The 21,351-nt window shown below is 44.2% G+C and overlaps 1 protein-coding gene across 2 annotated transcripts in view; it reads left to right on the top strand.

The window, feature by feature from the left end:
- Positions 1 to 21,351, top strand: part of IL17RD (interleukin 17 receptor D) — a 66,765-nt gene that overhangs the window by 39,340 nt on the left and 6,074 nt on the right. The window contains exons 2-11 of one of the 2 annotated variants that reach the window (XM_032411542.1): positions 1,027 to 1,084; positions 5,875 to 6,000; positions 9,996 to 10,114; positions 10,599 to 10,719; positions 13,215 to 13,259; positions 13,353 to 13,504; positions 14,970 to 15,035; positions 16,744 to 16,798; positions 17,629 to 17,739; positions 18,546 to 18,709. In XM_032411542.1, the coding sequence (XP_032267433.1) occupies positions 1,027 to 1,084; positions 5,875 to 6,000; positions 9,996 to 10,114; positions 10,599 to 10,719; positions 13,215 to 13,259; positions 13,353 to 13,504; positions 14,970 to 15,035; positions 16,744 to 16,798; positions 17,629 to 17,739; positions 18,546 to 18,709 (1,017 nt within the window). Of the gene's footprint in view, positions 1 to 1,026; positions 1,085 to 5,874; positions 6,001 to 9,995; positions 10,115 to 10,598; positions 10,720 to 13,214; positions 13,260 to 13,352; positions 13,505 to 14,969; positions 15,036 to 16,743; positions 16,799 to 17,628; positions 17,740 to 18,524; positions 18,710 to 21,351 lie in introns of both variants that reach the window. The other variant, XM_032411541.1, reaches the window with a different exon arrangement.

Below are 21,351 nucleotides of genomic sequence, written 5' to 3'. Positions count from 1 at the left end.
CTGAGACCCTGGGCTCCATCAGAAGGGTTCTGCACATTGTGTCTCAGTGTGACAATTGCCCATTAAATACTGGGCTGCCAGAATATGGTTTTCCCCCAGCATCCCCTTGGTTGAGTGGAAACTTTAGTGGTGTGGTTAGAATATTTTCCCATCATTTAGCGTTTCAGAATTAACTGTTTTGGAGAATTCTGCAATTAATGCTGAATGGCACATTTGCCGATTATTACAGAAACAGTTAAACCAGAGTCGGCGGATCTGTAGCTGCTCTTTCCCATGATGGATAAGTGGTCGTTAGGAAAGGGCGGGGCAATGGGAGGATTCCGGTGCTCCCTCTGTGGATGCTGTAATTAAAGTGGGGAGTCTGGCGGAGTTGTTATCCCTGCTATGAAGAGTGCAGTTGGCTAACGGCCACATCACCAAAAGTTAGTTAGGCCTTTTAAAGTCTTTTTTCTTTTTCTTTTATGACCCACCCTATATATTCCAAGCATAGGTACGGATACAGTGAAGAATTTTCTCATTAAAAGTAATGGCTTATTCCCACAATCATTCCCGGTCTTGGAATGAGAAACCTGTTTCCTTAGACTTGAGGAATTGCCTATCTGTCGTGGCTTAATAGAGCTTTTGGACGAGAGTGTCTGGTAGGCAAATTTTATAACCAATCAGTGCTCAAAGCGGATCCAACTGGAAGGGCTCCAGCTGGCAGCTCATGGTCTCTCTCCCAATTTTACTGTTAATGAATTATTATTTAACCCCCAAACACAGAACAGCATGCTCCTTTTGTCTTGGGGGAAGTGAGTGCTCATGATGCTCTTGGCCTGGAAGTTAGGAATCTCCTGGGCTGGAGGGAGGTTGGCAGCCAGTGGGGGAGAAGGGGCACAGGGCGGGTGGGAAGAGTGGTAGATATTGCTCAGCATCTGGCATGACCCTGGGTCTTCGCAATCTTGTGTGCATTTTGACTCTATGGGGATGTGTGCTGGAAAAGCACATTGGCTTCTCTCCTCATCATGTTCTCTTGTTTTCCCACAGGGAGTGGGGCCGGCCAGCAGAAACAGCGGGCTGCACAACATCACCTTCAGATATGACAGTAAGTAACTGGCTTCACTGCCGAAGAATGGAGCCCTTTCAGTGATCTACAGCTTACATAGTCATGCTTAATCAAGGACACTGCAGGTCCTGGGGCTGAGGAATTTTCTGAACCTGCTCAGGTTTATCAATAGAACTAACATGGCTCCGTCTCAATTAAGCCACTCAAGTATTTGGGAGCTTGAATAGGTCAAGTGTCCTCCATAGTGTTGGGAGAAGTTGTGTGTGGAGACTTCCCCTGATGTCTTCAAGATATAACCATGTCCTTAAGAACAAAGGCAGATGCCTGTAGGGGCTCAGCAGGGGACCAATGAGTGAAGCTACTCAAGTGCAAGGATGCTAGGGAACGGTAGGGACTGTGGCAAACTGGACAGCCCAGGTCTGGCTTCTCCATTCCAGCTCCTTGTGGTCTTGCCCCTGAGGGTAGCCAGATGTGATTTGCAAGAAGAAAGAGACATTGGCATTTTTTGTTTGTTTGTTTGTTTGAACATTTTTAAATATTGGCATCTATTTAAACATGTTCACAAGCACAGAGTGGGCCAAGTGAATGTGTGTCCCAGATTGGCCCATGGGTCTCCAGTTGGCCATCTCTGTAGGCCTGGGTTCCAACTCCTGTGCCCTCCTGTCAGCTGTGAGCTCTGGCAGGCCACCTGACTTCTCTAAGCCTCAGCTTGCAAGGCCTGTAAAATAAAGATTAGTTTCTTCCTGAGCATCATGTTGAGGCTTTAATGAGGTAATGCTTTTAACTGCTCAACTTAGTTGGCCTGTGATGTGCACTCAGTAATTGATATCTGCCAATAGTAGAAGTCATTCCAACCGGAATTGGAATACAGCATCTTTTTGGCCCTTTCTCTCAAGGAAGTGTGGCTTTATCTGGCTGAGTTGTTTCCTAAGGGCAGGGTGGGGTGCTTTTTTCTGATTAAGCATATAGAATTCCCCCTCAGCAGCTGCTTTCATGCTAAGAAGGTAATTATACAGAATTGTGAGCATTTTAGCCTTATGAGCCATAATTTATACGTAAAAATGTTAACAAGAGGGAGCTTGACTCCTGTTCAGTAACTCCTGACATTTGATTCATCTCTTGGAGAGGATTATGAATCCATGTAAGTAATGGCTGTGGGTCACAGTGAGGCCTCTGAAATGATCACTGCTAAAGCAAGATTTTTGAGGTCGTGTATACAATCTAATAATTTTAAGATACAAATATGTGTGTCAAATTTATGCCCACAGTTGCTGACGTGAGTACTTTAAGTTAACCAATGAGGACTTATATTTGAAACAGATATTTCATGTTCGTGGTGTGTGCATGCTCTCTGGGTAAATGTTACAAAGCTAATGAAAGATTTGCAAGTCCATGATACTTAATTCAGCTAAGTAAAGACATGTGTTAGAGATCTCTCTTTGAGCTACAAAGTTAATTTCTAATATATGCTCTTGGTCCTGGCAGATCTTGTATTACATTCAAGAGTTCAAAATTTTCTGGTCAGCTGCAAACAAGTATTTGCAGCTCTAATTTAATATGGGGTTTTGTGAAAGAGGATCTGTACCTGTAAAACTTAAAAGTATCTTATTGTTTTCTTCATGGGGCTAAATATTTGGCCCACGTGCTTGATGCCTGTCTCTTAGTCATTATTTTCTTTCTTATTCTTCAGCATTTAATTAGAATTTAATTCTCAACTCGAATTGACTCCCGAGACATCTGAAGCTCGGTTGCATTTTGGCAGAATGTCATTTGGGCATAATTTTTTGGTAACCAGAATCCAAAATGTTAGAGTTCCTAATAATTGGATCCAGGTTTGTGTAAAAAATTTATTCATTGTTTTCCATTAAAAAGATATTTCTTTCTCTCTTCCACAAGGAAGTTTCTGTTATTGCTCTGTTGACTGGTTACCAGTTCTGTTTGAAATAGCTAAGAACAAATTACCAAGTTTTCACCAAAACAAAACTATAAAATCTTATTTTTCTACTCCTTTGTCATTTGATGTTACAAAGAAAGAAAATGTCTTGCCATTAAGTCAAAAGTGAATTTCAAAGGTCTCCATGTCTCCTTTCATGTTGCATTTCTCGTTTCTTCTTCAGGCTCTGAGGGGGTAATGCCTGAGTAGGTTTTGTAATACATTTTCTTAATTCTTAGACTTTATATTTGCATAATTATATTTACAGAAACCTGGAGAGTGCTAATTTTGGCATTAGGAATGAACAGAGAAAAAAAAAAAACATGATTTGCTCTTATTCGTGCATCTTTTCCTAAAAGCTGTTTAAGGCAGAGGTTTCAATAAATGGAAATGTTTGAACTTGGGGCACCTGGGAGGCTCAGTCAGTTAAGGGTCTGACTTTGGCTCAGGTCATGATCTCAGGTCCTGGGATTGAGCCCCACGTCAGGTTCCCTGCTTAGTGGGGAGTCTGCTTCTCCCTCTCCCTCTGCCCCTCCCTTGCTCATGCTCTCTCTCTCTCAAATAAATAAATAAAATCTAAAAAAAAAAAAAAAGCTTGAACTTGACAAGTATGATGGGATCTTGTCTTTTTTTTTTTAATATTGGGAAGCTAGTTTCAGCCAGGATTTTTTGCAGGCTGACTACCTCTGATTCAGAACTTATTATGGTAATAATCTCTGTGCTGAGGATAGAATGGCAAGAGCCATGCATGAGCCATCCGAGGCTGCTTTCTGTCCTGACCCGGGGCTGGTCAGCAGTGGAATCCGAAGCCACCCAGCTGGTCTCTTAGCTGCAAAACATTTCGTCATTTGTACAATGTGGGTGTTAAACCAGATATTTAAAGAAAATTTTTTCTTCTGCACCCAGAGAACACATGTTAAATGTTTCGATAGTCAGTTTTCATTAGATGTAGAATTTGGTTTTATTGATTACTAACATCTTTTCTTTTTCTTTTTATAAAGATTTTATTTATTTATTTGACAGAGAGAGAGAGAGCAGGAACACAAGCAGGGGGGGTGGGAGAGGGAGAAGCAGACTCCCCGCTGAGCAACGTGGGGCTCGATCCCAGGACCCCGGGATCACAACCTGAGCCAAAGGCAGACGCTTAACGACTCAGCCACGCAGGCGCCCCCCTAACATCTTTTCAAAAGAAGTAATTTTGAAATGTAGAGGTGGCTGCTTTATAAGCAGATGGAGTTTATGGAATGGGGTCCACCTAGAGCAGTTAGGCAAGAAAGCAGGGCCCAAGGCAGTGTGGGAGCTGGGAGTGACCAAAGTGGGGGGGCGTGCCTTGTAGTGCGTGTGTGTTGAACTGTAGTGAGAAAGTTAAAAAGGAGGAATATTATGTGCCCATTAAAAGGCTTGGAAGGATGTTTTTAGAAGTTGATAGTAGTTACCTGTGTGGTGGGAGGGCATGGATGACTTCTACATTTTTCTTATGTTCTTTTGTAATTTTCAAATACCCAGGGAATGTTTTTAGTCATAAAAGTGGGAAATGTGGGGGCACCTGGGTCAGTCAGTTGAGCACCTGCCTTCAGCTCAGGTCATGATCTCGGGTCCTGGGATCAAGTCCCAAGTTGGACTCTTTGCTCAGTGGAGTCTGCTTCTCCCTCTGCCTCTGCCCCCACCCCCACTCGTGCTCTCTCTCACACTCTCTCAAATAAATAAAATCTTTAAAAAAAAATGGGAAGTGTGTGGTGTGATGTACAGCAGGGGCAGGGGGAGTGCAGCAGATTCACTGAACCTAGAAAATCCCCCTGACTGCTTCACCTCAAAGTAAAACACCCTGATTTCGGAGGCATCATGAGTCGGTTTGGACATTTGATGGAACTGAGGACTTTTTGCAGCAGATACCAACAAGAGTTTTCCATTTTAATCATTGAGAAAGAAATGGAGATGAAGCAGTGTAAGAACCATGAGTTGGCATTTGCCAGGGATGGCTGGTGGTTCTCCCTGTATGAGTGGCCAGAACAGCCCACGGCCATTCTCTGGAGTCCCATTCCGAGTCTGGCTGGAAGCTTCTGGCAGTTTTTTAGGATCCTGTAGACTTTGAAGGTTTCTTTAGCAATACCAGGTGTCAGAGCTGCTCACATGGTTGTGGTGGCCTTGACAGCTGGCTGTAAGTAATGTCCTCAGACAGTATCAGAGAATCGGTCTTCATTTTTTGAGCAACGTGGAGCTCTTTGAATTTGGTGGGCATTGCGGGTGTCTTTGCTAACACATGGTGTTCGGGAACAGAAGTTTTACCTTTGAGATGCTATTAATGTTGAAGGTACTTTGCTCATCATGAAGTCGGTGAGTCTCTTTTGTAGGTACTAATCGGATTTTTTAACAGGCTTACTGTGAGCCGCTCCCCCGTGAGTCCCATCCTCATCCTGCTGCCTTGCCCTGCTCACCTTGCCTCCAGGTTTCTTCTAAAAGCAAGCCCCAGACTATTTAGACATTTGTTTTGTTTCAGATCACTCTCAAATGCTGAAAACCGATTGAATCGATGTAAATAATTATTGATTTAGGTAAAGTGTCATAATAGTAAAGAAGTCAATGCCAGATACATAGTCAAACTGTCTATGTATAAACATATACAGCCACACCATATATGATCCTCCTCATGCTGTCCTAGAATTGAACTCAAAGGGTGGGCAGTGGTGTTGGTGCTATAAACAAGCCCCACTACAGCACCTTACAGTTTCCCCAGCAGTCAATCTTTGATGTCCTATTTGGGCTTATGCAGCACACGTCTTTAGACAGAATGGATTTGGCCGCCTCCAGACGGCTCTGTGTAATTTGAGAAGATGAACGTGGACCTCAAAAAATAAATGTCTTAATCTAACTGTTCTTTGTTCTCCCAACTCTCTAGACTGCACCACTTACTTGAATCCAGTGGGGAAGCATGTGATTGCTGATGCCCAGAACATCACTATCAGTCAGTATGCTTGCCACGACCAAGTGGCAGTCACCATTCTTTGGTCCCCAGGGGCTCTTGGTAAGTTGGTCAAAATGGAGTCCACCACGTGGCTGGTATGGGTGGTGACCAGTGCAGGGGTCCCAGTGTGACAACCTCCAGGAGCCAGGCAGGTCTTGACATAAGTGTAGCTTAGGTGGGCTTCGGCCCAGAAACACTGCCTGCTTTGGTGCGAATACTTGCTGGGCATGCACGCAGCTTGATGCTGGGCCTCACGGCTCATCTTTTATTCGCTTGGCTGTTGCTGAGAGAGATGTAGGTTTGCAAAATAATAGTGTGTGGTGATAAATCACATTGAATGCTTGGCCTCTGGGTCTCAGCAGTAGTCGGGGGACAGGTGAGCTGTCCAAGGATGTAATGGCCTCAGCATCCAGCATCGGCCATCTCTGTGCCCATATGGATACCCAAGCACAGCACTGGCACATGTTGTGAGTTTTCAGGAATATTCCAGTTTTCTTTTTCTTTTTCTTTTTTTTTTTTTAATTTTGTTTATTTATTTGACAGAGAGAGAAATAGCGAGAGAGGGAATACAAGCAGGGGGAGTGGGAGAGGGAGAAGCAGGCTTTCCGTGGAGCAGGGAGCCCGACGCGGGGCTCGATCCCAGGACTCTGGGATCATGAGCTGAGCCAGAGGCAGACGCTTAATTGACTGAGCCACCCAGGCGCCCCCATAAAATCAATTTTTAAATGTTTCCAACTAACTGAATTTGTTTAAACTATGTAGGCTGAAAAAAAAACAAAATGAAGAAACAGGAAAAAGCAAATCCACATCATCTGGCCAGATTCAGGTTAGGGCAGAGTCTGCTTGTCCTCTTTAATTAACTTAATCATTTAAGTTAATGATTGGATGGGATAATTGGGTGTGGGACATGAGCAGGGCCCATTTGTTCAGATGGGCCTAGGTGTGAACCCAGATTCTACCTTTTACAAGAGGCCTCTAACCCTTGCTGAGCCCCGCTTCCCCATCTGTAACGGGCAGATGACTGCCTCTTGGTTGGTTATAAGATTTCCTGACACACACACACATGCAGTGTATTTCTAAAAAGAGCTTTTTTCTTTTTTTTAAAGTTTTTATTTAAGTAATCTTGACACCCAATGTGGGGCTTGAACTCACGACCCTGAGATCAGAGTTGCCTGCTCCACTGACTGGGCCAGCCAGGTGACCCTAGAAAGAGCTCTTAAAAAACAGTGGCTATTGGGGTACCTGCATAGCCCAGTCGGTGGAGCATGTGACTCTTGATCTTGGGGTTGTAGTTTCAAGCCCCACATCGAGTGTAGAGATTACTTTAAAATAAAATCTTTAAGAAAAAAACAAAACAGGGGGGAAAAAAGTGGCTACTGTTACCATCATCAGAACCTGGTCCTCAAAGCTGCTCCTTTGACATAGCCACTGAATCTTAGAATTAAAAAAAAAAATCTGGCCAAGGGAAAAGTACAATAAAAGCCTGGATTTCTTCATCTGAACAGGATAAATCTCAGAAAAATCCAACTGCAGGAGAGATGAGTGCAGAGTGAGGGAGGATAGATCAGACCCATGGGACTAACTCACTTATCCATGTAAATACTGCTGGGTCTGAACGCAACGGGTTTTCCAAAAATAACATTATCTTAACATTTAAAGATAAAAACATTCTCTGTGGATAAACGGGAAGTGGTCATTCCATGTAAGGCTATAGAGTGGAGGGGTTGGCCTGACAAATTGCAGGCTCCTTAAAAGTAAGGGATGTGAGCGTGTGGTTGGAAAACTAACAGGTGGAGCAGTGAGGGCAGAATGTGGTGCTTTTCCAGCACGATGATTTGTGGGTGGACAGGTTCTATCTGTTTCTATAAGGTTCTTTCAGGTTTTATCAAGGAAACTCGGTGGGAGACAGAGAAGCATATGGGTTAAGAGCACCAGCTTAGAGCCAGACACTCTGGGGTTTGAATCCCACATCTGCTGTTTAATTCCTGTGTGATCCTGGGCAAGTCGTTCAGTGTCTTGATAGCTGTTTCCTCATCTGTAAAATGGGGATAATACCTTCCTCCCATGGATGTTAGGAGGATTCATCCAGTTTTAAATGATGGAAAGGAGCAAATAAGTTCCATCATTGGAAGCTGCTCTATGAAGTTGCTACACATGTAACTATAAGGCATTCATTCAGGGTATTGTGATAAAGGTGTTACTATAAGATTTACATTTGCTTGGGGCGCCTGGGTGGTTCAGTTGCTTAAGCATCTGCCTTCGGCCCAGGTCATGGTCCCGGGGTCCTGGGATCGAGCCCCGCATCAGGCTCCCTGCTCCGCGGGAAGCCTGCTTCTCCCTCTCCCTCTGCTACCCCCCTGCTTGCGCTCTCTCTCTGTCAAATAAATAAAATCTTAAAAAAAAAAAAAGATTTACATTTGCCGCTTCTACCCCGACCCCACCCAGACTTGGCATAGGTTTTTCAGGCAGGTCTTTTAAAAATAAGGACTAGAACCACCCACTCCCACCTCAGCTGATGAATTTTTATGAAACTGTGAGATACACAGTCTTGAATCCTATTAATCACCCAGCTTTTGTTAAACAGGAGCTCTGGGGACATGGCATGAATTAAATCTTGGTATAAATAATAAGGATTTGTTCAACTTTTTTTTTTTTTTTAATCTCAAAAGGCAAGTTCCTGTGAGATCTGCTAACTGGTCGCTGGTCAAAGACCTTGGATCTTGTTAGCATGTCTGAGTCTTGGGCTGGGGATCAGCTGGCTCTCACCCGCACAGGAAGCTTTGTACTTGAAATGCAATGTGGGGGACACCCGGGTGGCTCAGTCCGTTAAGCATCTGCCTTCAGCTCAGGTCATGATCCCAGGGTCCTGGGATCGAGCCCTGCATTGGGCTCCCGGCTCGGCGGAGAGCCTGCTTCTCCCTCTGGTGCTCCCCCTGCTTGTGCTCTCTCTCTGGCAAATAAATAAATAAAAATCTTAAAAAAAAAGTGCGATGCGGCAGAGTCGGTACCAGCACATTGTACACTGTGACCCCCGAAAATGTGAAGCTCTCATTGTAACTCCTTTGCCCTACTCACTGGAAAATATATGTTCTTCATCAAATAATGATAGGATTCAAAAAAGATTTCCCTGTCCTTTGCCATCAATACTTTTCCCACCTGGTTAATTGTATCCTATGTCATTACTTTTGCGCTACGAGGGCAAGGGTTGAAATTGTCCCCTTGTAGCGTTCGGAAAGCATGCGAAATCGATACCGCGCCCATTGAGGCCGGCCTTGGGGACCTCCAGCTGCAGGTGGACCGCTCTAGCTAGTTTCCATGGGATGCAGAGCGCTGGTGTTGGCTCTCGTGATCAGCGGAGCTTACTCCTCAGGTGGCAGGAGGCTGGGCCGTCGCCTTTCAGCAGCACGGTGGGCGTCTCGGGGCCTCTGAGGGCTGTATGAAGAGCACACACTGGGCAGCCCTTGGGTGTCTGCCTTTCAGGCCTGATTAGAGCAAGAACTGCTTTGTAAATCACATAGGCATTCTAAACTATTTAATCTCAAGCCTAGGAACCCCTTGGGTGCAGACATACACTTTGTTGGGAATTTTGTGCATGACTCAGTGAACCATGCCAGCAAATACAGGACGAAAACTTAAAGTAGAAACATGGTTTTGGGGAGTTCCTGGTCAGCATTGGGAATTATCGTCAGCTGAATACACCCTGTCTGATGACCTAGAAATTAATATATTCCACTCTAGACTTTTAGGATGAATTGTGACTTGAGCCTAACTATTTGAACCCTAATGTCACAGAGGCAGTGGGCATTTGTGAAATGGCTGGCTGAATTAGAGTTAATTAACGAGTCATGATGGGACAGAGAAAATCACCTGGCCTGTCCCAGAGGAATGCAGGGCATGTGGTTTTCCTTTCTGTAAAACTCGGATATTCTGGCCAAAGTTAGAATTCCTTTAACTCTGCTATGTAGGTGGGAAGGACGGTAATCTTGGCAAAGGAAGGAAAGTGTGTTCAAAGGTAATTCGGTCCGCTTTTCATAAAAGCATTCTGCTTTGCTTAGGCATCGAATTCCTAAAAGGATTTCGAGTAATACTGGAGGAGCTGAAGTCGGAGGGAAGACGGTGCCAACAACTGATTCTAAAGGACCCAAAGCAGCTAAACAGTAGCTTCAAAAGAACCGTAAGTCGCACGCAGAGAATGTGCTCCTGAAGACACGCCATTGTTCTGGGGGTCTGAATGGTCTATTGAATGTCGGTGAAACTGGAGAAGGAGGGGCTGTGGGGTCCACCCCTCCTGCCAAGGTGGGTGAGAAATAGCTCAGCAACACCTCAAGCCTGCTCCACACCCAGAGAATCCCTCCAGCACTTCTCGCTGGTAAACACACCTCTCGGGTTACACGTCCTGGAAGGTGGCTTTGTGCTCTCAAGAGTATGTGAGCTCTTCCCCACCAGCTTTGAGGGTCCGTGTTAACCAGCTGTGGCTTCCTTGCCAAAGAACAGGCAGCCTTGCTGATCTTTTATTTCAGTTAAACGTGGTCCAGAAAATAGACCCCAGGTCTGGAAGAGTGTGTGGGTGACCGTCAGAGAGGCCTGAAGGTCTGGTGTGTAGGTGGAGGGGTGGGTGATTTCTTCATGATATCGTGTCTGCTTTTATTCCCTTTTAGGGAATGGAATCTCAACCTTTCCTGAATATGAAATTTGAAACAGATTACTTTGTGAAGATTGTCCCTTTTCCTTCCATTAAAAATGAAAGCAATTACCACCCTTTCTTCTTCAGAACCCGTGGTGAGTATGGCCTGCTTGCCTGGTTCCCATGATGAGACTACTCCTGATCCTAATGACTTTTCCAAGGAATATATTCAAGAGCCCACCAAATACTGGTATGAAACCAGCATGGCGAGGACAAAACCATCCAGAAAAGCAATTCTTAGAATTAAGATTTGGCCTAGGCAGAGTACACCTAACCAGAGACACCAATTGCCAACTTGTTCAAGAGTAGACATGATGCTTGCTTATTTTGGGGGGGAGGGAGGGGTACAGCTGCTGTAAACAGCCATATATTAAAACCATTTGGAAAAAAAAAAGCAGGACTAAAAAGTAGAAGTTGATTTTGGAGATGAAGGGTAGAGCATGAAATAATTCCATCTTTTTTGACCTGTCATCAGGAAAGTGGCTTCTGTGATTGCCTGTTTTCAGGATTACATTAAGACAGTTAATCAGTAACCCTGAGATTGCCTCTTTCTAGAAAGTTTAACATCTATGTGTCAGGCCCTGTTATAAATGCTTTCTAAATACTGACTCCGTTTACCCCCATAACGACCCTTCAAAGAATTTGATCCTCCCATGTCCACTTATTAGATGTGTTTGTATGAGTTTGAGTTGAGTATGAGTTTTGGAGTTGAGAAGAAAAACATCACAGAGGGGGAGGATGGCTATGGGGATGTAGGAAGGGCTGTCACAGTGGACTGCCAGCTGACCATCGGGGGCCTGGAAGGCCAGACAGAAAGCCCAACTAGGAAGGCAAGAGGGATAGCTACAGATTCCAGGACGCCTGGGCACCAAATCTGAAAGCAGGGATTCAGGTTGAGGAAAGTCCCACCACACCGCATGCAGAACAAATGGCAAAGGGAACTCAGCACAGTTGGCTGCAGAGTGTGGATTCCAGAGTCAGACTTCTGGGTTCAAATCCCCTGTTCTTTGGCAAGGAAGCCACAGCTGGTTAACACGGACCCTCAAAGCTGGTGGGGAAGAGCTCACATACTCTTTACCCAGAGGGTAAAGAGCCTCTGGTGGGAGCTGGGATTTGAACCCAGAAGTCTGACTCTGGAATCCACACTCTGTAGCCAAATGTGCTGAGTTCCCTTTGCCATTTGTTCTGCATGCGGTGTGGTGGGACTTTCCTCAACCTGAATCCCTGCTTTCAGATTTGGTGCCCAGGCGTCCTGGAATCTGTAGCTATCCCTCTTGCCTTCCTAGTTGGGCTTTCTGTCTGGCCTTCCAGGCCCCCGATGGTCAGCTGGCAGTCCACTGTGACAGCCCTTCCTACATCCCCATAGCCATCCTCCCCCTCTGTGATGTTTTTCTTCTCAACTCCAAAACTCATACTCAACTCAAACTCATACTCCAGAAACATACAGGATGTGTTTTCTTTTTGCCTTTTCTTTTTTCTTTTCCTTTCCTTTCCTTCCCTTTCCCTTTCCTTTTCCTTTTCTTTCGTTTCGTTTCCTTCCCTTCCCTTCCTTTCCCTTTCCCCTTTCCTTTCCTTCCCTTCCCTTCCCTTCCTTTCCTTTTCCTTTTCCTTCCCTTCCTTTCCCTTCCCTTCTCTTCTCTTTTCTTTTCTTACTTTTTTTTTAAACTTTATTTTCTGTGCAGCAAAGTTATTTTATAACAGTTGGTCTCATTTTCTTAATTAAAATATGATTCCATAGGGTGAAGACTAGGTGCATTTTACAACATCTCAATGCCTGACACATAACCAATTAGAGGATTCAAATATGTTTATGAGAAGCTTGCCTTCATTAGAACTAGTGTAATTTAAGATTAATTTTTCCCATCAGAATCAATGTGTCTATTTGGGGGTGAGGCAGAGGTGGGAGACGCGATCATCACCATTGCGGTGCCCTGTGATTCTGACGCTGCCTTTGCTTTTCTTGGCATTGGATGGACATTTGCCAGAGGGTTCTCCCTGGGTGAGCAGCATGGCATCCTGGACTGGCTGTTTGGCCTCATTGTGTTAGCATCACGTTTAAGCCCTGCTTCAAAGCCCTGTTGGCTTTGGTGCTATTACTTAGTAGATGTCTGTCTCCATGCCATTTTTAGACTCCCTCAGAGCATTTGCTAGCAAAGGTTACAACAATCCCAAGACAGTTACCAGCATCACTCCAGAGTTCTCTTGGGCCTAGACCCCTGTGCAGTGGATAAGGGGCTGGCTCTATTTCTGTTCGCGGCTAAACCAGATCCTCCCTGTGGTAGCAGCCTGAACACAGTCCTGCTGCCCTTGGCTGCTGGCCTTGAAACTCCTCTGTCATGCTTGACAAGCTTCAAGAGTCTGGGTGACTTGACACTGTTTCCATTTATTTGGCGTAAAATGAACTGCATTCATATTTTTATATTGTACAATTTAAATTTTCATAAGATATAACTACACTATACTGAATTGCTGACTTGATGTATTTTATACTTTGCCCAACACTACCCAGCACCGTGTATTTGTATTTTATTGAACTATTGGTTGAGGAAAATGCCAAACTGTACTAAAAAATATGTGTCTTTCTTCATAGCCTGTGACCTGTTACTACAGCCGGACAATCTGGCCTGTAAGCCCTGTGAGTATAGCTGTGCCCGTCCATCAGGTCTGGCCCGCATGGTGGGGTCGGGGTGGCCTCGGGGTGCTCATTCCGGGTCCTTCCTCCTCCCAGTCTGGAAGCCTCGGAACCTGAACATCACTCAGCACGGTTTGGACATGCAGGTGTCCTTCGATCACGCGCCACACACCTTTGGCTTCCGTTTCTTCTATCTTCACTATAAGCTCAAGCACGAAGGGCCTTTCAAGAGAAAGACCTGTAAACAGGTGAGCTGCTATGTATTCCTACATTAAGGAATACTACATGTTTTTGTTTTGTTTTGTTTTTTTAAAGATTTTATTTTTTTGGGTGCCTGGGTGGCTCGGTTGGTTAAGCAGCTGCCTTCAGCTCAGGTCATGATCCTGGAGTCCCTGGATCGAGTCCTGCATCAGGCTCCCCACTCAGTGGGGAGTCTGCTTCTCCCTCTGACCCTCCCCCTTCTCATGCTCTCTCTCTGTGTCATTCTTCCTCTCAAATAAATAAAATCTTTTTTTAAAAAAAATAAAGATTTTATTTTTTTTTTGAGAGAGCACAGAGGGAGAGGGAGAAGCAGACTACCCACTGAGCAGAGAGCCCGATGAGGGCTCCATCCCAGGACCCCGAGATCATGACCCAAGCCGAAGGCAGACGCTTAACCGACTAAGCCACCCAGGTGCCCCTACTACATGTTTTAAAGTGACCCCTGGGCCCGGAATTTGGAAGGTTCAACATGAACATGAGGCTTTATCTCAGCGGTTGGTAGATATTCCAGGATGTTGTGTCTCAGAGACAACCCTCACTCTCCAGTTATCTACACCCCAGCTATCCCAAGGGTGATGAAGCCTGGGAAAGGTATTACCAAGGAACCAAAAGAATTAAGTATTTCTAGTTCATTCTGCTCTATTTTAAACATTCATTGGGTGCTCACTGTGTGCCAGTCACCAAGTTTTATTCTCACTGAATCCTTACAACTCTACGCAACAGAGGCTGCTGTCACCCCACTTTACAGATGGGCGACCCGAGGCTCCGTGAGGTCACCTGGCTTGCTCAACGTCACACAGCTAGTCAGTGGAAAAGCCACATCTAGGAGCTAAGCCACTAGGATTTCAGTGGCTTACTGATTGTACATAGACCAAAGTTAAGTAGAAACTCAGCAACCAAGTTCTTAAACTGAGGGCGGTCAACAAGAGGGGGAATTGTGGAAGTGCACAGGGCTGCTAGCTAGATGGCCTCAGCAGGCACCAAGAGAGGTTTTTGGTCATGAGAGTAGAAGCTAGCATCTTCCTAGACATGCTTCTGTGTTGTTGAATTTTGCTTTCCTGTAGGCTCTCACCTCTGTCATTGACCTCAAGTCAAAATTACGGCACATAAAATATGCACAAACATGGGCAGGTAATTTCTTTCCTCACCCTTTCAATAAATAAAGGGTATTCTAAATAGTTTCTTTGTCTGCAAATGGAATAGTCCTGCTGAGGGTGCCACTAAGTAAGTATAAACTATGACGGAGGTCCTGGGCTCTCCTGGGCGTTTTCATCAGAGTGAAGTTCAGATCATGTGTAGCAGATAAATATGGTTGCTTTCTGATGTAATTGATATATTCTGAACATGGTCAAGACTGGTAGCAAGTCTCCTTCAGCTTTGGGGGAAAAGAGAGGTCCAGATGACCCTTATCCAAGAAGTGAGTTTTAAAAGTGTTGTGTTGTTTCTTTGCAGGAGCAAAATACAGAGACAACCAGCTGCCTCCTTCAAAATGTTTCTCCCGGGGATTATATAATTGAGGTATGTATAACTCAGGAAAGCCCTATTATTAATTCTACAGAATGAATCTAGTTCATGAAGAATTTCAACTGTTTACAACACTAAAATTTCAAGCCATTGAGGGTGTGCACAGTTATATTTTTACATGGTCCTTAACATGCTTTTTAAAAAGTTTATATGTAATTAGTCTTTGATTTTTCTCATTCAGTATTTCAAGTATTTCATATAAATATTTTTATGAAACCGTATAGTCCACATAACCACGGTTTAGAATTTCTATACAGTATTCCTTTGTAGGGGAGGAAGAAATTCCTTCTTTCCTCCCTGGGTTCTTCCAGCTGGTTTAGGAATTAAATTGACATGAGACAGATTAAGGGGTGAAAAAAACCAGAGTCTTACTGAGTGTGCACAGAGGCCCAATAATGAAATTGAAACCCAAAGAAATGACAAAGGCAGGCACAGTTCTTATGCTTTTTGGACAAAGAGATAATAAATTTGTGAAGAATTGACAGGATAAAGAAAAATAGATGTTTGGGAGCTTTAATTAGTAAGGAATTCTAAGTGGAATTTAGGCTGAGGTAATAAATTAGAAAAAGTAACAAGGTTCGTTTCTACAGTTTTCTTGACTTTAAAGTCCCTATCTCAGACAATAAGGATGTCATTTTTACTTCTCAGAACAGTGAGGGTATTTGTCATATGGGAGATCTATTTCCTGCTTTCAGGGGGACAGAGGGAGGGTCTGAGTATTCTTGCACTACTTCTTTCTCCAGTAGCTTCATTACAAAATATTTATCAGTAGGCCATTGTGGTACCTACTGGGGCAACCTGCCCTGGGCTCCTACACTGTCATACTACAAAAATATGTTTTTAAAAAATTTAGATTTATAAATTATTATTTTTATTTTTTAAAAGACTTATTTATTTGTCAGAGAGAGAGAGAGAGAGGCATTCAGAGGGAGATGCAGGCTCCCCACTGAGCAAGGAGCCCAACTCAGGACTCGATCCCAGGACCCTGGGATCATGACCTGAGCCGAAGGCAGACACTTAACCGACTGAGCCACCCAGGTGTCCCTAAAAACTTTTAGTAAAACAGAAAGGAAAAGTTCTGCCCATTATATCTGCCTATACTTCTCTAGGTTTCTGCTGACATTTTCTTTATCAGTATACATGAAGTTCTAAATACCACTGAAAAAAGCAAGCAAATGATAATATTTTTCTTCTTTTAGTTTAGATTCCTTTTCCAGTATCAAACATACTACAAAAATAGGGATAAAAGAAAAATCGAAAAGGAAATGAAAAATTTTGTCCAAAGCCCTGCTATTCAGAGACAGTCAACATGTCTTAACATTTTGGGAGAAACACTGGTTGTACGACTTGATAGCAGTATGTAGTTTTGAATGGACACACCCTCTGAAAGCATTAATGGTGGCCCAGTAAAATTCGTGGTAGGATGCCATTATAATGGAAGAGTGTTAGAATGTGGAACTCACCAGCTGAATTCATCAGTGAATGAACAACGTTTGATTCATGGAAGGTGATGAGGTTGAGGGTTTTGAGTGGTAAAGCAGATATTTATCTGATTTAATGTCAGGTCTCAGCTCATAAATGATCATAGGCAGCAGCTCTCCTTCTTCCTTCCCCCCACTGTCCACAGGTGGAAAAATGAATGAAATCTGTTGAGATGTTATCACTTAAAAAAAATAATGATACAGCATCCTCTGTTTTGCAGCTGGTGGATGACACTAACACAACAAGAAAAGTGATGCATTATGTCTTAAAGCCAGGTATGATTTTTTTTCTGTGTGAAATGTTGGCTCTGGACTACGGCAGACCATGCTACTTGATACTTTCTGTACTTCATGGTTTACAAAATCAAAACACAGCATTTGAGTTCCTCTCTTTTAAAAGATGTTCCATCAGGGGCGCCTGGGTGGCTTAGTCGGTTGAGCGTCTGACTCTTGACTTTGGCTCCGGTCATGATCCCAGGGTTGTGAGATTGAGCCCTGTGTCAGGTTCCATGCTGAGCACAAGGAATCTGCTTGAGATTCTGTCTCTCTCCCTCTGCGCCCCGCCCCCCGCCTCACTCTTCTAAAAAAATGATGTTTCATCAAAGCCGACTTTCCTTCCATCCTAATGTCGATGCCTAGAAGACAGAGGCCACTGTGGTTGGTGTGTGTCTATGTGTAGCTGGGACCAAATAGTCACTTGTCCTTGGAAGAAAAGTGGTGGGAGGCAAGGTTTCCTAGGGCAAAATTCTCACTCACAAGTATTTACTGTCCCAGCAACTCTAATTGTTGAATAGTATTCTACAACCCTTTAAAAAGAGTCCTTTTATAATCACCAGACCAGTACTAACTAGAGAAATGTGGTCAAGGCTCCCAGAACCTGTTACACAGCTTATGTTTAAAAAGAGGAAAAGAGGGGCACCTGGCTGGCTCAGTCAGTAGAGTGTGGGACTCTTGACCTTGGAGTTGTGAGTTCAAGCCCCACATTGGGTGTAGAGATTACTTAAAAATAAAAAATCTTTAAAAACAAAAAAAAGGGGTGGGGGAGAAAAAGAATTCTCCTTGAACTTGTGCTGCTTCTTTCAAGCCTTGTCTTTGACATTTCCCAGCGCATTCCCCGTGGGCGGGGCCCATCAGGGCTGTCGCCATCACTGTGCCACTGGTTGTCATCTCGGCATTTGCGACCCTCTTCACCGTGATGTGCCGCAAGAAACAACAAGGTATCTCTTTGTGTTGTGTTTTCCCCCCAGGTTGGCAAGACATCGGCCAACAGAGGGAGCCTGGGAGTCCTTGGGCCCTTGGTACCACCGTCCCACCCCGGCCCCCAACCAAATGTGCATCTGGGAGGCCACATAGGTCCTGTAGTTCCTACCATTAAGATACTTGACTTTTAGCCTCAGGAGCCGTGAACATGAAGCCATAATTCTGTTCCCAAACTCAGGATAGTAAATTCAAGAACATAAATGAACTCTAAAAGTATGAGTAAGGGTAGAGGCAGGGCTTGATGACTTATACAAAGCAGGTGTTGGGAGGGAACTTTTTGGGGACCTTGGAAATGTTTTTCTATCTTGATCTGAGTGATGGTTACACAGGTATATACTTAGATAAAAGCTTACTGAGATTGTTCTTAAGATTTATGCATTTTACCTTTGTAAGTTATACCTCAATAAAAGGGTTTTCTTTTGCTTTTTGTCTTTTTTTTTTTTTTTTTTTTAAAGGTCAGCTCTGTTAGTGCTTAATTGGTCTGGTAGGTACACTTGGTTGCAGGACCTGCTTCTGGGTGCTCTCTGCTGACCAGAGTGGCCCCGGCAGTTTTCTCGGCTTACCCGAGGTATTTGTTGCTCCACTGGAGAAATCAGCTGTCCTGTTTCCAGTGGGGACCCCAGGGGCTGGGGACTGGGAGTATCAACTGTTGTTTCTTGAAGATGGCATTAGGTCCCAAGTCTTAAGGCACAGGACAAAGCATTGCTCGTAGGCATCAACCCTATCTTCTTTTCCAATTTAGAAAATATATATTCACATTTAGATGAAGAGAGTTCTGAGTCCTCCTCGTACACCACGGCGCTCCCCAGGGAGAGGCTCCGGCCGAGGCCGAAGGTCTTCCTCTGCTATTCCAGCAAAGATGGCCAGAATCACATGAATGTTGTCCGGTGTTTTGCCTACTTCCTCCAGGACTTCTGTGGCTGTGAGGTGAGGAATCTGAAGTCTCTTTTCTCTCCCTGGGCAGGACATGTGCCCCCATGCTCTCAGCGCACTCTCCCTCCCTCTAGACCTCCTTGGGTGACACCTGCCCTCCCCCAGTGCCTAGCTCCCTTCCAAATTGGGGTCAGCCTCACACTCCTCCTTCAGTCTGTCCTGCCCATCACCAGCACTAAATGTTTCCTAACCCTTAGTCCTAACCCTGACACTCAGACTCCTGTTCAAAAGCCTTTCGTGGCACCTACCTGGCAGGAAGTTTGATAAACATCAAGAAGACCGTGCAGTTGCATGGAGGGGAATGGCATGTATCCTGGGAACATGCAACAGGAGCGGGGGAAGTTGGTCACTCAAGACATCTTGGTGAGCCTTGACAGGTCAAAGAGAGGATGGAAGATCAAGCAGTGGGTTTCCACAATGCTTTGAAGGAGTTTTGCTAAGAAGGGAGAACAATAATGTGTCAAGGACTCAAATGGTCAGCTCCGGTTTCTTGTCTGTTCTCCTGAGTTAAGCTATGAATATGTAGCTTTTCTAAAATGTCGTAGTGCTAATTTTAGAGGGAAGTTTGAAGCTCTCATGGAAGGCGCACTGTGTTTCTTACCAATGCAAGAACTGTACAATAACTGTGTTATGAAAGTTATTTGTGCTTTGATTCTGCTGCCGGTAGGTTTCTTAGTCTTTCCACGGGGCAAGGCTTCCCCCTAGTGTCCATAACACCTAATTACAAGGCTGACACCTGAAGCTGGGGTGATGGGCAGATCCAAATGGGTACTGAAAAACCAACTGCAACCTCTAGCTGGTGCCACAGTCTTCAGACGACCCATGTGCTCTGCTTTGTAACTAACTAGCCTCAGGGGGACAATGTCTTCCAAATATGAGTGTAGTACTTTAGAAATTTTCGAAACTGAAAAAGATGACTCCAAAAATGGCCTGTAATCTCACCTGGAGAAAGAGGAACCACAGTTAATATTTGGTGTATTTCCTTCCCAGTTTTTTTCTACATAGATGAACTCATGCATTCAGTTTTGCATTTGGGGTGGATTAGGATGTTTTTTCTGTCCTTTCATTTAATAACTTTTTATACTATTGGAAGTTATGTAAACTGCAATTTTATTATTTTTTAAAGTTTTTATTTAAAACCTGTCAGTTAACATACAGTGTAATATTAGTTTCAGGTGTACAATATAGTGATTTAGGACTTCCATACAACACCCAATGCTCATCACAACGAGCACATGAATGTTGTCCGGTGCACTCCTTAATCCCCATCCCCATCCCCTATTTCACCCCTTCCCCGCATCCACCTTCCCTCTGGTAGCCATCAGTTTGTTCTCTAGAGTTAAGAATCTGTTTCTTATTTTGCCTCTCCCTTTTTTCCCCTTAGGATCATTTTTGTTTCTTAAATTCCAAATAGGAGTGAAATCATATGGTGTTTGTCTTTCTCTGACTGACTTATTTTGCTTAGCATAATACTCTCTAGCTCCATCCATGTCATTGCAAGTGGCAAGATTTCATTCTTTTTTATAGCTGAATAATACTCCATTGTATCTACATACACACTACATCTTTATCCATTTATCAGTCGATGGACACGTGGGCTCTTCCCATAATTTGGCTATTGTTGATAATGCTGCTATAAACATCAGCCTTTAAATTAGTATTTTTGTATTCTTTGCGTAAATACCTAGTAGTTCAATTGCTGGATCGTAGGGTAGTTCTGTTTTTAACTTTTTGAGGAACCTCCTTACTGTTTTCCAGAGTGGCTGCACCATGCAATTTTAAATAACCACATGATCCATAATATCAATCCATTCTAATTGAGTTATTTCATATTGCTTACCATCTCAGTAGTTCAATTTTGCCTCATTTCTGATGATTTTCCAGAGCTAGAAGCCTGGAAATGGAATTGCTGGGTCAAAGATGGGAACATTTTAAAAATGCTTGGTTTATACTCTCCGTTAGCCTTTAGAAGGTATAATACTAGTGAGAATTAAGGGAGTATAAGACAATTCAGGATTCTTTTCAGCAAGTGGGTGGATCTTGGGGACCTTCTTCTTTAGAGCCAAAGAGGAAGAGAGGATTATTTCAGAATCCCCTTCCCCATAAGAGACTGTGGCTCCCATTCAGGCGTAGCCACTGCGAATTCATTTCTGAACTACAGAAGGAAAGAGGCTGATAAAACTGCGAAGAGACGTTTTCAGCAGAATCAGATGAAAATGATCTGAGAAGGTGAAGCCCTCTGAGGGGCACGTGCATGCCTGGTTTTCTTTCCTTTGTTGGTGCCCCTCCCCCCAGCTCCCGGAACCTCCTTGGGGTTAAAGGTCTAATATGGCTATGACCCCCAAAGACTGCTATGAAGTCCCGGTGGGAGGTGCCAGTCACTCAGCGGTGAGCTAACCAGAGCGGCTGCGTTACTGTAGTCCACCACCCTCTTCTCTGGCCATTGACAGACTGGTAAACAGCATAGTTGACCCTGGGGCTGTGAGAGTGGCCAAGGAAGTCTTCTTTGTCCATCACGCTGTCTGGATGTGAGTCAGCCAGCGTCATGGGCAACTCTGACATCCAGACCTCAGCCCCATTTTCTGCCTGCTTTGGGGTCCCTCACCCAGGCCAATCCATCATCACCTTCCAGCTTT

The sequence above is a fragment of the Phoca vitulina genome, unplaced genomic scaffold (genome assembly GCF_004348235.1).
Source record: "Phoca vitulina isolate PV1807 unplaced genomic scaffold, GSC_HSeal_1.0 scaffold13, whole genome shotgun sequence".
Taxonomy (NCBI): Eukaryota; Metazoa; Chordata; class Mammalia; order Carnivora; family Phocidae; genus Phoca; species Phoca vitulina.
Note: the sequence above shows the minus strand (reverse complement) of the source record. Positions and strands in the feature narration are given on the sequence as shown.